The sequence below is a fragment of the Triticum dicoccoides genome, chromosome 3B, assembly GCF_002162155.2.
Source record: "Triticum dicoccoides isolate Atlit2015 ecotype Zavitan chromosome 3B, WEW_v2.0, whole genome shotgun sequence".
In the NCBI taxonomy this organism is placed as follows: domain Eukaryota; kingdom Viridiplantae; phylum Streptophyta; class Magnoliopsida; order Poales; family Poaceae; genus Triticum; species Triticum dicoccoides.
In genome coordinates, this window is record NC_041385.1 from 350,561,544 (window position 1) to 350,576,202 (window position 14,659).

General features: G+C 45.8%; 1 protein-coding gene across 5 annotated transcripts; it reads right to left on the reverse strand.

Moving 5' to 3' along the window:
- Positions 1-4,072: 4,072 nt before the first annotated feature.
- LOC119276046 (pumilio homolog 24-like) lies at positions 4,073-14,246 on the reverse strand. 5 transcript variants are annotated; one of them, XM_037557007.1, is made up of 10 exons: positions 12,809-14,246; positions 12,679-12,720; positions 12,439-12,500; positions 12,301-12,360; positions 12,157-12,196; positions 11,819-11,890; positions 11,449-11,498; positions 10,821-10,935; positions 4,963-5,071; positions 4,073-4,243 (listed from the first exon to the last, which is right to left on the reverse strand). In XM_037557007.1, exons 1-8 carry the CDS (start codon positions 12,914-12,916, stop codon positions 10,905-10,907), a joined length of 465 nt encoding a protein of 154 aa, XP_037412904.1. In that variant the 5' UTR covers positions 12,917-14,246; the 3' UTR covers positions 4,073-4,243; positions 4,963-5,071; positions 10,821-10,904. The 5 variants fall into 5 exon arrangements, with proteins under 5 accessions (XP_037412904.1, XP_037412902.1, XP_037412903.1 ...); XM_037557005.1 differs by lacking the exon at positions 4,963-5,071 and having other exon boundaries at positions 4,074-4,243; XM_037557006.1 differs by lacking the exon at positions 4,073-4,243 and having other exon boundaries at positions 4,501-5,071.
- Positions 14,247-14,659: the final 413 nt, after the last annotated feature.

Below are 14,659 nucleotides of genomic sequence, written 5' to 3' on the forward strand. Positions count from 1 at the left end.
CTGGTGTTTAGATGGGCCAGTCCGGTCGGCTGGGCTGTGCTGTACCATTTACAGAAAAATAGATTGAAAGAAAATATGTTAGAGAAGGTGCTGGTACTGGACCGCACGGCCGGAGCGACTCGTCTGCAGATGAGCCCGGCATGGCTGCCGTGGGATTATCATAATTGTTTTCCTGATTTTAATTAATGTAAAGAAAATCCCCAAGACCGGCAGACGTGTTAGCGTACACAATATTTGTTCTCTCAACTATGCGGATGTTGCCGGATTTGCCACATTTTTTATTGTCTAATGATGGTATCTTAAAATAAGCATTGTATGTATGATATTTTTATTATCAGTGTGGTAATCTAAAAATAAGGTTGTTCACCCAATCAGCTGACTAAGATTCACGTCGTAAATTTAGATTTAGCATGCAAACCAACATGTGGTTGAATGGTAGGATTCACATCGACAGTATTTCCAGCCTACCAGGGGATCGAATTCCTATACTTGATATTTCCTGAATTTCTTTCACGCTTCCCGCGATGTTCGTTCAGTGAGGGGAGACCGACTACGAAATGCCGCTGGTGACTTTGTAAAATCTCAAGATGTTATGCCGGCTTACTTTCTCAAAGTGCTCATAGAGATAGGGTGTGCGTTCATGGTAAGTGTATGTTCGTGTATGTGAACGACTTTAAATTGTACTGTGTTAAAAAAATTAACTAGCCCCTCAAAGAATCGTGTTGTTAATTGATTTATTATTTTTGTCATGAGACAACTTATGCTTTATCGGTCCAACCTGATTAATGATAATTGGCGTTTGCATCTTAAAGAAGCACGTCAACTTTTTTATATTGTTGCAACGCACGAGCATGTTTGCTGGTATGCTGCTAAATCGTCTCACGGCCGTCATCTTCCCTCCGAACTAGATCGGAACATTGCCAATGAAATCCTCCCACGTCCGTCATCTTTCCTAAGTCTGGCGGTAGGTGGCGTGTGGGAAGCTCGCATCCATGGACGATGGAGAGGCTCCAGCTCGCGGGCGAAGGTCGGGAAGAGTGACAGCGGAACTACTTTGTCAGCACTGAGGATGGAGGAAGCGGGCGACGGGAGCCATGGCCGACCAGGAGCGGCATGCAAGGTCAGAGGGGCGGCTCGCCGGCCGGGGCTTGCCGCCCGGGTCAGGACGACACGAGCTGCAACCTGGTAGGGGTGGCCGTCACGCGGAAGTAGGGTTCGCGACCGGTGCTAGCGCGTTGTCGTCGGACGACCCGGTTGTAGGTACAACCAGGTTTGCACTACAATTTCGAAAATCATTTCAAAAAGCAGCAAAAACTTGGCCAGTTTTGAATTACAACTCACATAAACCTCATGCGGCCCTCACTTTAAAACTACTAGGTTATACTCTTGACTTGGAACAAAAGTACAAATGGGATGAGTTGATGAGACGGTCGATCTATGTCAGTCTCGGTCTCACATTTTGATCTTGAGATGGGGTGATCTCAACATCTTCCATCTTACCAGATAGTTCATGGATGGTTCCTTCGCGCCAAAGTAGGTGCAACATAATCATCATGTCATTTTTGTTTCAACGAAAACCATAAAGATTCAACTGTGTAAATTAACAACCAAACCAATTTTGTTTTGAGATCTTTTGTGTTAGGAATGTGTTGTTTCATCATGGATCTTCAATTGCGTACCATTGTTTAGTCCCTAGTTGCTATGACAAAATTAAAACTGGGGATATATTTCAAATTTTTGTGCCCTTGCCCGTCAGATCCGTCCTGCATCGGATCCACGCACGAGGGGGCGAAGGAGCCCTGCCGTCACTGCCGCTGGCCAGGCTTCACCCGGTCACACCCTCTGGCAGCGACAGGGGAGGGGAGGAGCGGACGGCATGGCGCTGGGAGGTGTCTAGGGATCCCTCCCATCGTCGTCCGCAACTCGCGCCACCTGGTGCTTGGTACCACAGATCTTGCTCGATCACCGCCGCCACCAAGACCGAGCACACCCCCACCACCGGAGGCCACATATGCGTCACCCGCCTCCCAACGTAGCCGCTAGGAAGCCGGATCGAGCCGCCGCAACCCTCCGCATCACGACGCCCTTGTCCGCCAGATCCGTCCCGCATCGGATCCACGTGCGAGGGGGCGAAGGAGACCGCCGCTGCCGTCCTTGTTGGAATATCATGGTTTAGTTGCTATATCCAGTTCTACTGGTATAATCGATGCTACTGTTCATGATTTTTTTTAAAGGTTCATGAATTTGAGTAAAAGTTCATGGATTTCAAGAAAAAAACATCATTGCTTTTTAAAAAGTTCTGGAATTTGAAAGGAATCCATGCATTTGGAAAAAAGAAAAAGGGATAAAGAAAAAAAACGGCAGGAGAAAAAACCACGAAATGACAGAACAAATAAAAGAAGGAAAAAAGCATGTATATCACAACCGATGGGATAACCTAGTGGTTTGCGCTCTTTCCTTTCGTACGATCGATCCTGTCAGCTGCACTTCTTTTTGTGAGTTTGACAAAAAGAAATACAAAAGTATACAGCTACGACCCGGTGCCAAGTCCGGCAGCGCAGGATCCAAGTCAACCCATAGCTTGGTTCTACAGGCAGGCACAAAATATCTCTACTATTAAAGGGGGATCGAACGTCGTGATGGTTCGACCTCGTTCGATCCCCCTCCCTTCGAACTCCCACACGCACGCAGCAGCCCACCAACATAGCCCACGTACGAAAAAACACCAACTCAGCGCCCGCAAAAAAAAATACAACAACTCAGCCCACGTACGAGATCCACAGTTCAACACACGAACGATAAGTCCATGGAACCCCACGATCGCGCCCACAAAAAAACAGCTCCGCAACCCACGAACGAGGACGAGGTCCATCGACCAAAAATCAAACTTCTTCGACCCGCCAACGAACGCCAGTTCTTCCTGGTGTACGAGCTCCATCAAGACGCCAGTTCTTCCTGGCGTACGAGCTCCATCCACACGCGAAAGCACGCCGCCAAAACAGAAACGCCGCTTCAATCGTCGTCCGGCCACATCGTTCGCACGCGAGCTGTGGGAGCTGCAGCCTCTGCTGGTCGCCTCCAAACACAACCTCCGCTCGACGGTTGTTGCTGCGTCATCTCCTGAGCGCGCCTACCGTCTTCTTTCTCTCCGATGGCAAAGGAAGTTATGTTTCATGGTGCCTGAACTCCCTAGGTTTGCCATCCTGACCTGTTCAAAACTTCATAATGTTAATACTCAGATTGCATCTTTAACTTATTTGAACATATCACTTATTCCCCAAAGTTGCAAAATCTAATCAGTCTATAATTCTGCCCAGTAAATTTTAACACCATTTGGTAGATCATGCAGGAGAAAGATTGCAAGTGTACAGTGAAGTTAGGCCATAATTCTGCCCAGTAAAGTTAGGCCATAATTTTGCACAACAGTAAGGCACCCCATAACTAAACAGAAAACACAGAACAAAGCAGAAAGAGGCAACTAAAGAGGCACATACCTAGCATAATGTACTGACATTGTAGTTAGAGAAGCAAATTGTATAAACTTGGGCTTTGGCAAGATAACAACAGGTATGCCCATTGAGAAAAACATGTAGCAAGCTTCCAATCTACCACCAAGGATAATGACGTCTCTATCTAGCATCTACCCAGTTTCAGTAAATTAAAACAGGCTGATTGTTACGGTCTTGTATGTTGTCACCTGGACCAAATCCCACCATGTTTTTGTATGGAGGACGATGCAAAAAATGCAGGAGAGAGAAACAAATAAATCTAATTTTGGCAATCCAGTACAGACAATATGTATTATATCACGTAGTATGAAGAAACAAAGTCAAGCACTTACGAGAGCCTTTGGTGCAGTGAAATTTTGAGTGGGAGTCTGTATTATTACAGTTTGGTACCATCCAAATGACAGCCCCGTAAATCAGCTCCAGCCGACACACACCTTTGCTTCCACAGCTCATGCATAACCAGTCGACACACACCTTTGCTTCCACAGCTCATGCATAACCACATACCCGGGGATTCAAATCAACCTACAAGAATATTAATCCATTAGTCAGATCTAAGATGACACCAAACCAAATTGGTTAGGATGTGTGTCGATGCTTGGTGGCTTCGCCCGCCATCACCGAGCTATCAAAATCACAAGGCTACTGCTCGCATTTCACAAACACATCATATTACAATCACATGCCTCATTTGGACGTCATATGCCCGAACTCCCTAGGTTTGCCATCCTGACCTGTTTCAGCAAGCAAAGTAGTTATACTAGACTCCTGTTCAAAACTTCATAATGTTAGTACTCAGATTGCATCTTTAACTTTTACTCCAACTACATTGAACAAGTTCTGGCATCTCAAATGTGTCTTTTCAGCAACTACATTTGAACATAGCACTTATTCCCCAATTTACAAAATCTAATCAGTTATGCCACCTGTTCTGTTCCCACAGTTAAGTTCCTATAGTATGTCATATCATTTTTATAATGCAAGAAGACTGCAGGTTTATTTAAGCTTCTATAGGACAGAAAGATGTCACAGCACAGAGAGCGTCTCTATGATAAAGGAAAAAAAGGTATGTGTATGCCAATCACATGTCTGCACATAAGGTATTCAATAAGCTTCACAACTTAACTTACATTAATCTTATCAGTTGTCGAATATGAGAGGACACCCAGATCACAACTCACCAATACACACCGACCACCATCTGGTTTTTTCATACGCAAACAAACACGCACTACTAACTACAGTGTTTTGTCTTCCGATGATGATGACAATGTGCCCACGCAACTGCCTATGATGATTCCTATAGCCGGCAATCTCAAGGCCTTTCAGCCAGTGCCGCATGTGGAAACATCAATCGGTATCGCCCTTACACACGACTTTTTTTTAGTTTGCATTTATACATTTGTTAAAACAAAATGGTTCTTCAGGAAATCATTCTCGTGAAGGCACTTACTATGATCACCATGCATCACTGCGAGTAACAGAGAGAAGCATTGATCATAATATTGGTTCAGACATAGCACTTGGACTCGACACTGAAGACAATGTCCCCGAGCACATTGCTTCAAATGATATCATTAAATCAGATAGAAAACAGAAAAGGCGAGATCAATATATAGCACGGCGAAATAGATTAACACTTGAACAGAAGGAGGAAATCAATGCACGTCGCAGAGAAGCTAGGAAAAAAAACAGAGGAGGAGAGGACTGCCCGTCAAAGAGAAGCCAGGCAACGAATGACACCAGAGGAGAAGCAACAGAGTAACACCCTTAGAAGGGCGGCGTACCAAAATATGTCAGTCCATGACAAGCAAGAGACAAACGCCCGCCGAAGAACACGTCTGCAAAACATATCACCTAAGGAGAAGCAGAACATGCTAGCTCACCGCAAGAAGAGACTCGCGGCTAGGTGCAACACCCCTTGCGCTGAATCCATCGCCATGCCGCGCCCTGATGCAGATACCTTAGCTACACCCAACCTGATGTCGAGCACTCATGCATTGGCATTCAGAGAATCTGAAGCTTCAGCTCCTGCCCCTGCCCCCCGGTTTGCGAGTAAGGCTGGGAACAACTTCGAATCAGACGGTAACCCTTCCATCTTTACTTTACTTGTTGTGTCCATGTGCATTGAACCAGGATTTAACGGCTCCACAATGGTGCAGGCGAGTACCTTAGTCGTACCCTGGATGATAATGATGCCCCCAGCGAACTCATAAATCCCTCGCAGCAAACCAATGAACACCAAATAGACGACCAGCAAAATCAAGCCCGTGAGAAGAGGCAGGAGAGCAGAGCACAGCGTAGGGCTCGGGAGCGAGCTCAGAAACAAAGTATTGGAGCAAAGAACATTCAAGGGAGTGCCTTAAAACGAAGAGTGCGCGGGAAAAGCATACCAGAAGGTGAGAAGTCAGCGTTGCTAGATCGTCGTAATGCAAGCTTTCAAAAAAAGCGGAGGCCTCCAGGCCCAGATGCAAGTACCTTAGATGTGAACAGAGCAGCAGCAAGTTCAGAAGCACCGCCCACAGGAGTTGCTTCACCAGCTTCCTCCCCTTCATCAAACATGCCATCGTACACTATCGGAACCAATGGTAACCCTCTCATGTTTACTCCCCTCTTGGTGTGCACTCACAATTAAAACCATTACTTACCGGCTCAACAATGTTACAGTTGACATGGAGGCCTTCCTTAGCGGCATCATGGACGAGAATGCATTCTCTGGTGACCTCATGGATGATGAGTACTACCTATTTGCCGGTGAAGGTACTCCGAGGCGCCTTTCGCTGCTCATCCCTCTATATTATTGGTTTATGATGTGCATCCCATTATGACTTGTTATATCTCCACAATGCTTGCAGCATCCGACACTGATAGCTCGGACCTCGATGAGCCCGTAGAATCCTCCAACACGGGATCTATCAACCTAGATCCTTTCGACTATGTCTACTCGAACATCCCAGACAGCACGCACATCCTGAAGCACGCGGCAAACTGCGAGCATTGCAAGGCCAAGAAGTTCCAGTACGAGACTGACGGCTTTTGCTGTCGGAACGGGGAGATTGAGCTAGCTGAACCAGAGCCTATCCCAGAGCTGATGAGGTTATGGTCAAGCGCGGATGCAGACTCTCGGCATTTCCGAGAGAGCATTCGGTTCTTCAACGGGCACTTTGCCTTCACTACCCTTGGCGTCAGCCTAGACAACAACTACACAAACATGAAGTCCGGGGTGTACACGTTTCGGGCACATGGCACTATGTACCACAAGGTGCACTCGTTCGGTCCAAGATCTCGCCCTGAACATCTGCAGTTGTACTTCTACGATGACGATCCCAGCTTAAGCCATCGCAAGGAGGCCACCAAGCAATTGGACCAGCACGTTGTCAGCAAGTTAGTGGACGTCCTTAGGGAAAACCCCTACTCCCAACAGTTTAGGAGTTTGGGTGCCCACAAGGAAAACCTCGAGGAGTACCGGATAGACCTCAACATTGACCAGAAACTAGACCAACGAAGATATAATAGACCCGTGTCATCCGAGGTGGCTGCGATTTGGGTCGAGGGAAGCGATCTAGCAAACAGGTTCAACCGCAGCATTACACTCTATGGGGACAACAACGAGAAGTATAGTATACATGCCACAGATGGCTGTTATGACCCGCTCTCGTATCCCCTCTTTTTTCCAAGGGGGGAGCTTGGTTGGCATCCAAATATCCCTAAGCACAATGTCCCTTGGGAGGTTGCACAACAACCAAGAGGAAACCGTGATAACGATTCAGGTGCACCTGGTTGTTATGCTTATATGCCAGAAAAAGTTCTCTATCCTTCCATATGGTACCTAACCTTCTTCTTTCACGTCTTTCCATAGAGGGGAACAGCCGGTTGTGTGTCTCTGTTAGGGACTACTACTGTTACCGGCTACAGACGCGCCCTGCGATATTCAACCCCATACTACATGGAGCACGCCTGTTTCAGCAGTGGGGTGTCGACATGTTCATCAAGATTGAGGGATGTAGGCTAAAGTGGATCAGGGACCACCAGAGAGAGATACGTGCCGATCTATACCAAGGCCTTGTGGATAGCATCGCGGTTGGGGAGATGCGGGCGAGCGCTGTTGGGAAGAGGATCGTGCTGCCAGGGACGCATCAAGGAAGCAACCGAGACATGAAGCGGAGGCAGATGGACGCCATGGCACTGGTGCAGACATATGGGAAGCCTGACATCTTTTTGACTATGACATGCAATCCTAGCTGGGAGGAGATACTGAATGAGCTGCTTCCTGGCCAGACACCGCGGGACCGACCAGATCTTGTCGCACGCGTGTTCAAGGCCAAGCTAGAGACCATGAAAGAGATGTTGTTCAAAAAGCACATCCTTGGTGTTGTGGTAGTGCATGTGTATGTCGTCGAGTTCCAGAAGAGGGGCCTCCCCCATGCACACTTCCTGTTGATCATGAATTCAAATTATAAACTCGTGGTGCCAGAGCAGTATGACCGCATCATATCTGCAGAGCTCCCAGACAGGCATAAGTATCCAGAGCTCTATGCCATGGTCGTGAAGCATATGATGCACGGCCCATGTGGCAATCTTAATCCCAAAAATGTGTGCATGCAAGACTTGAAGTGCAAGAGCAAGTACCCACGACCGTTCAACCAAAACACCTTACAAGGGAAGGATTCATACCCGGTTTATCGACGGCGAGACGATGGTCGTCAGGCTAAGGTCCGTCGTCAAATGTTGGATAACAGATGGGTCGTGCCTTACAACCCTTATCTGTTGCGGATGTTCAACTGCCACATAAATGTCGAGGTGTGCTCCAGCATCAAGGCCGTCAAGTACCTTTACAAATACGTATACAAGGGTCACGATCGAGCTTCATTCAGCATTGACCAGCCTGACAGCAACGGGGTTGTAGACGAGATTAAAAGGTACGTTGATGCGAGATGGGTTACTCCACCAGAGGCAATGTGGAGGATATTCGGCTTCAACCTTTCTGGGAGTTTCCCGTCGGTCCTACAGTTGCCGCTTCATCTCCCTAATATGAATAGTGTCACGTTCAAAGCAGGAGAGGACCTGACTGATGTCGTCGCCCGTGATACTGCATCTAAGTCAATGCTGACAGAGTATTTCCTCGCTAATCAGCAGCATGTGTGGGCTCGGGATATCCTGTACAAGGACTTTCCGGGAAGTTTCACATGGCAGAGACAGAAATACTGGAGGCCGAGAGAAAAGCAGCACCAAGTAGGTCGAATCGTGTCGGCCCATCCAGCCGAGGGGGAGCGGTACTTTCTGCGAGTGCTGCTCAACCATGTACCAGGCAAGACATCCTTCGAGGACCTGCGGACCGTGGGCGGTGTGCTCTGTCATAGCTTCCGTGAGGCTGCCGAGAGATTGGGCCTCATCGAGGCCGACAACACGCTTGACGAGTGTCTTATAGAGTCAACACAGTTCGCGATGCCAGCCTCACTCAGGAGGCTCTTTGCAACAATCTTGGTATTCTGCGAGCCAGGTGACGTGCGCGGTCTATGGGATAGGCACCTAGAGGCAATGTCTGATGACTACCGCCGATCACACACGTGCTCAAAGGCAGTGGAGCAGATGGTGTTGCTTGACATAAGGGGCATGCTACAATCCATGGGCAAAGACATAGTGTTGTTCCCTCTTCCGGACATCGATGAGACCTATGACACTACTGGAGGCGAGGCCAGAGAAGTCACCGAGGAGTCCTCCATCGAGGTTGACGCGAACGATGCTGGTTTAGCGTCCTCGCTAAACCCTGAGCAGAGGCTTGCATACGACGAGATACTGGCAACAGTCGATGCTGGTGATGGGGGTGTATTCTTTGTCGATGGCCCGGGAGGCACTGGGAAGACCTTCCTATACAAGGCACTGCTCGCAAAGGTTCGAGGCGAGGGCAAGATCGTGGTGGCTACGGCGACGTCGGGCGTCGCGGCTTCCATCATGCCTGGAGGAAGGACAGCCCACTCGAGGTTCAAGATCCCACTCAGCATTGAAGATGGGGGGTCGTGCAACTTCACCAAGCAAAGTGGAACGGCCAAGCTCCTGCACATGGCTTCACTCATCCTATGGGACGAGGCCACCATGACGAAGCGACAAGCGGTTGAGGCACTGGACAATAGCATGCGGGACATCATGGGACGACGGGACCGACTATTCGGGGGAAAGACTGTCGTGTTCGGTGGGGACTTCAGGCAGGTGCTTCCGGTCGTCAGGAAGGGGTCACGGGGTCAGATAATTGATGCGACCTTGCGGAGTTCGTACATATGGAAGGGCATGCGCCACCTAAGGCTCCTCACCAACATGAGGGCGCATAACGACCCGTGGTTCGCAGATTACTTGCTAAGGGTAGGCAACAGCACCGAGGAAACCGACGAGGAAGGCAACATAAGGCTCCCAGAAGATATTTGTGTGCAGCCAACAGAAGACGGCGTTGACCTAGAGAAGCTAATCGACCATGTATTTCCTGCTCTAGACGACAACATGGCTGATCCAAATTACATGAAATCTCGAGCGATCCTCTCCACCAAGAACGACAACATTGATAAGGTAAACACACGCATGATAGAGCGCTTCCAGGGCGAAGAGAAGATCTACCACAGTTTTGATATTGCAGAGGATGATCCACATGGCTACTATGCCCCCGAGTTCCTGAACAACCTAACTCCCAACGGGCTGCCTCCGCATGCGCTCAAACTGAAGTTAAATTGCCCCGTTATACTGTTGAGAAACATTGATCCAGCTAATGGGTTGTGTAACGGCACAAGGCTTGTGGTCCGGGGTTTCCAAAGGAACGCCATCGACGCAGAAATCGTGCTAGGACAACATGCTGGTAGGAGGGTGTTCCTTCCTCGGATACCTCTCTGCCCATCCGATGACGATATATTCCCTTTCAAGTTCAAGAGGAAGCAGTTCCCTATTAGGCTCAGTTTTGCCATGACAATCAACAAGGCACAAGGGCAGACCATCCCGATTGTCGGGGTGTACCTACCAGACCCGATATTCTCTCACGGTCAGCTCTACGTCGCATTGTCTAGAGCCACTGCGAAGAGGAACATTAAGATTCTCGCCATCAAGGACAACGACAATGGTAAGGGAAAGGGCAAGGGCAAGGGCAAGGAACAAATCAATAATTCAAATAAGCGAAAAAGATCTGAGCCCTTATTAACGACCATGAAGAACATAGTCTACAAGGAAGTCCTTAGCACATGAAGTCGCCGGATCAAATTATAGCAACTCAAGGTAAAGTATTCAATTCTGCATTACAACCACATACTATTGTAGATCTTAATGCACACTGACCTGAGTTTGTTGCTGCGTAGTACTCGAGGGAGCATGGTCAGTCTTCAGAAACCATGAGTATTCCTTTCACGACATCTGCCCGTCCTATACTTGGTCAAAGATGGACCTGTTTAAGCTGGAAATAACAAGAGACAGCGTGAAGTTTCCAACATATGCAGGAGGAAGATGCTTGGACAGTGACTTGGTAAAGAAGAACAAAATTACTAAGGTTTCATATTTCTTTCTAATTCATCTGCTTCTCAATATGGTAAAAACCTGAGGCATCTAATATCATATAGAAATATAAATAATGACTTAAACTTCAGTTGCATAGAATCTCTTGTTAGAAATACATGGATAAGGAACTACGTATCTCTACTCCTAATGGAGCAGTTCGTACGTCATTCGTTGGTACTATTAGGTGGTGTTATATATACTGATATTTTTTTAGTGAAATAAGGGAAGGCACATTGAAATTCAGACAAACTGAATCAGCCGGAGTCAGATAATGTGAGCAAAGTGTGTGCAATAGCTGCAGCAATTGGCGTCTCCCGGTCTGTTCCAGCAAGGAGCTCTATCATAAATAGTCTCATGTGCATATAACTAACAAGTAAAAATAAGCACATTATAAGCTTGGAATTCCTCTTACCTTATCAATATGATTTCCTTTAACTGCTTTGTCAGCTCTTCAAATAGAACCTACAAATATTGAAAGTAAGCTATAAGCATTGTCTCTTCAGATTGCTTGTAATGGTAGCATAATGCTTGCTTCAAGCAAACAATTGGTGTCGGTTAGAATTAGTAACAAGTTTTCTGTCATCGACAATGGAGAGAAGACAAACAAAGAACTGGAGGATAAAAGACATGTTAGTTCAGCTGATGATTAATCGCTTGGAAGCATAAAACCATCTGAAGTTACTGTGCACTGGTAGAATGTTTGTATAGGTTAAAGCATAGAAGCCACACAGTATGATCCTATTTGAACACTAAAATATATTACATATATAGACATCACTTACAAGGCATCCATAATCACTGACATCAAGCTTCATAATCTGCTTCTTCAAGATTCTGATAATATGCGTCCTAACCTGAAAATCATTACTGTGTTAAATTGCAAAAGCACACTGGAAATAAGCGAGAAGGAAAATAATACTGAATATGCAGTGTGAGGCACTAACTATTGTACAGTTCAATTTGCATGACTATTTAGTGTCTCTAGAATCTGCAGAAGTTAATAAATAAATATCGGATAAAACAAATGAGTGGGCAAAGTTAAACCAAGTGATCACTCTGAAATATGTCTCTTAAGATATAATAAGAAAATAGAAAGAGAAAAAAATAACAGAAAATGTACCTTGCCACTCTCTTGAGTGTGAGAACCACTACACACATGTCTGACAAAAAATGGTGGCTATCAGAATAAGTACCAAAACACCATATGCAACGCATTCATAAAGAATGAGTGTCAGCAACTTAGTTGAAGAACAGATGCGTTTACATGGGATCCAGAAATTCCAAATATTTCCAATCCATTTTACGGAGGGCCTCGGTAACTAGCCTGTAGAGATGAGAAATCCATGTACATAAGAAGTTGAACATATGTCGCAACTCACAAGGCTTTGATAGTGACACTTACTTGATTATATCCTCCTTGCTCAAATGACGACCTATCATCTTTCCCCATAGTACTTCGATGTCCTGTTAATATTTAGGTGCCGCGAGCAAACAAAATTAGAGTTGCCCAAAATATGGTACTGAATCATCATAAACAGAGGTGGCGATTCAGGCACAAATTGCAACTTGTCTACTGGAATAAAATTATGGCATCACATACAGAAACTGATACTACTGGAAACATGATGAAAGTAACAATTACTTTCTTAAGGTTGTAGTCGGGCTTCCTCGACTCCGACACTTCCTGCCATGCAGTCAAGAACATTCCGGTTTCAGCTCAAACTCAAGCAGCCCATACTCTAAATCAACACCCATGCTCCAACGATGCGTACCTTAGCTGTGACCCGCTTTTCCTTGGCAGTGACGGGCTGCGGCTTCCCCTTGGTGCCGCCGCCGCCGCCTCGCGATTCCTCTTGTTGGTGGTCGCGGCCACCGACCATGGCGACGTTAGGTGGTGCTGGCAAAGGGAGGAAGACGGAGGGAGAGCGAGGGTTTCTTGGTAGAGCTGGAGGAAGGCTCTGTCATCGCGCTAAGCTTCGCCGCCGCCCCATCGTCGGAATAACCTGTCGGGCGTGGATGGCGGTGGATCGAACCAATCGAGCCACCGTGGCAGTCGGAGGAGGATGCGGACGAAGCCATCGAGGGAAGGGAGGACGGGCTCGGCGCGCGACATGGAGGAGAGATGGCTGGGAGAGGAGGGGCCGGCCGACGCCGTGGAGGGGAGACAAGAATGCGGCGACGCCGTCTATGGACGGGAAGCGGCAGGGACGGGATCAGGCTCGAGCTGAGAGAGTTAGAGGACTGTGTGATGCCGTGAGGATAAGATGTATAGTATTTCTTTGAGAACTGGATAAGATGTATAGTAGGTGGAAAAGAAAACACAGAAGAAATCTATCAGTCTCTAGCTCGGCCCGTCCACTCTTGGGCTGGCCCATCCGCTGCTCAAAGAGTTTTGGGCCCTGGATGAACGCCTCAGGCTGTCTAAAAAAATCTAATTAGGGGTACTCAGTTAGTTTTATTTCCTCGTCAAATAAAAGTTAGTTTTTTTTGCAAATTTGTCTAAAAAACATTTTTGCAAATATAAAAAGTTGTGTTAGTCTCACTTTTATTTTAATTTATTATAAATGTTTATATAATGTAGTATAAAATATTTCTTATATTTTTATATGTTTATATGTTTAAGTTTTCTTCAACGGAGATTAAAAAGTGATGGACTTGGATAGTGTTTTAAAAATAGCAACTGACATAGGCAATGACGTAACAATGATGGGTCGTACTGAAACATCACGAGAAAATAATCCTTCTTTATATGTATGTTATACATAATAATACAAAAGGTACATGTTAAATATGATTATTTGCATATATGTGAGAGATAGAGATGTATTCTGGTGACGTTCACGAAGTATTCATGCTAACTACATAGTGTTTTTGCGCAGGATGGGAATGAGTTGAGAAAGAAGTTTGTATTATATTTGATCAAATATCGTGTGAATGATGTTAAAGACAACAATCCTGATATTATGTGAGAATATTTTAAGCGTATCAAGCAATTCTTAATTTGTAACAAATTGTTAGTTGGATAATCGCTCTATATGTATACATCGTCAAATTGCCTTTTTTAGTCATTTTACATTGCAAGTGAGGTGAACTTCAATTATTACCTGGTTATGGTTGTGCTATCTTTTTTCTATATGTAAAATTTAACATGCATTATGTTCATATAACATCTGTAAAATATTTCAAAAGCCCGTAGCAACGCACGGGCATTCTACTAGTTTTATAGAATGCAAAAAAGGTCGGAAAACCAAAACGAGCGAGCGCTTCGAGCCCGATACAGGCCCTCCGCGGTGAGCGCTCGCCGCCGCTGCGCCATACCGCCGTTTGTATCAAGTAACAGGAGTATGCCTTTCTATACTTTTGACAGTTCCATTTTTTATACTTTTATCAGAATATATATATATATATATATATATGTGTGTGTGTGTGTGTGTGTGTGTGTGTGTGTATACTTTTATATATATGAAAATGTTCACTATATATACGACAGACGTTTCTATAATACAAAAAAGTTCATCATATATTTAAATAATACCATTTAAGTATATATACACTGTATATTTATGTGTCCATATTTGTTATCACATATATATGCACTATAAATTTACGTGTGTGTGTGTTTA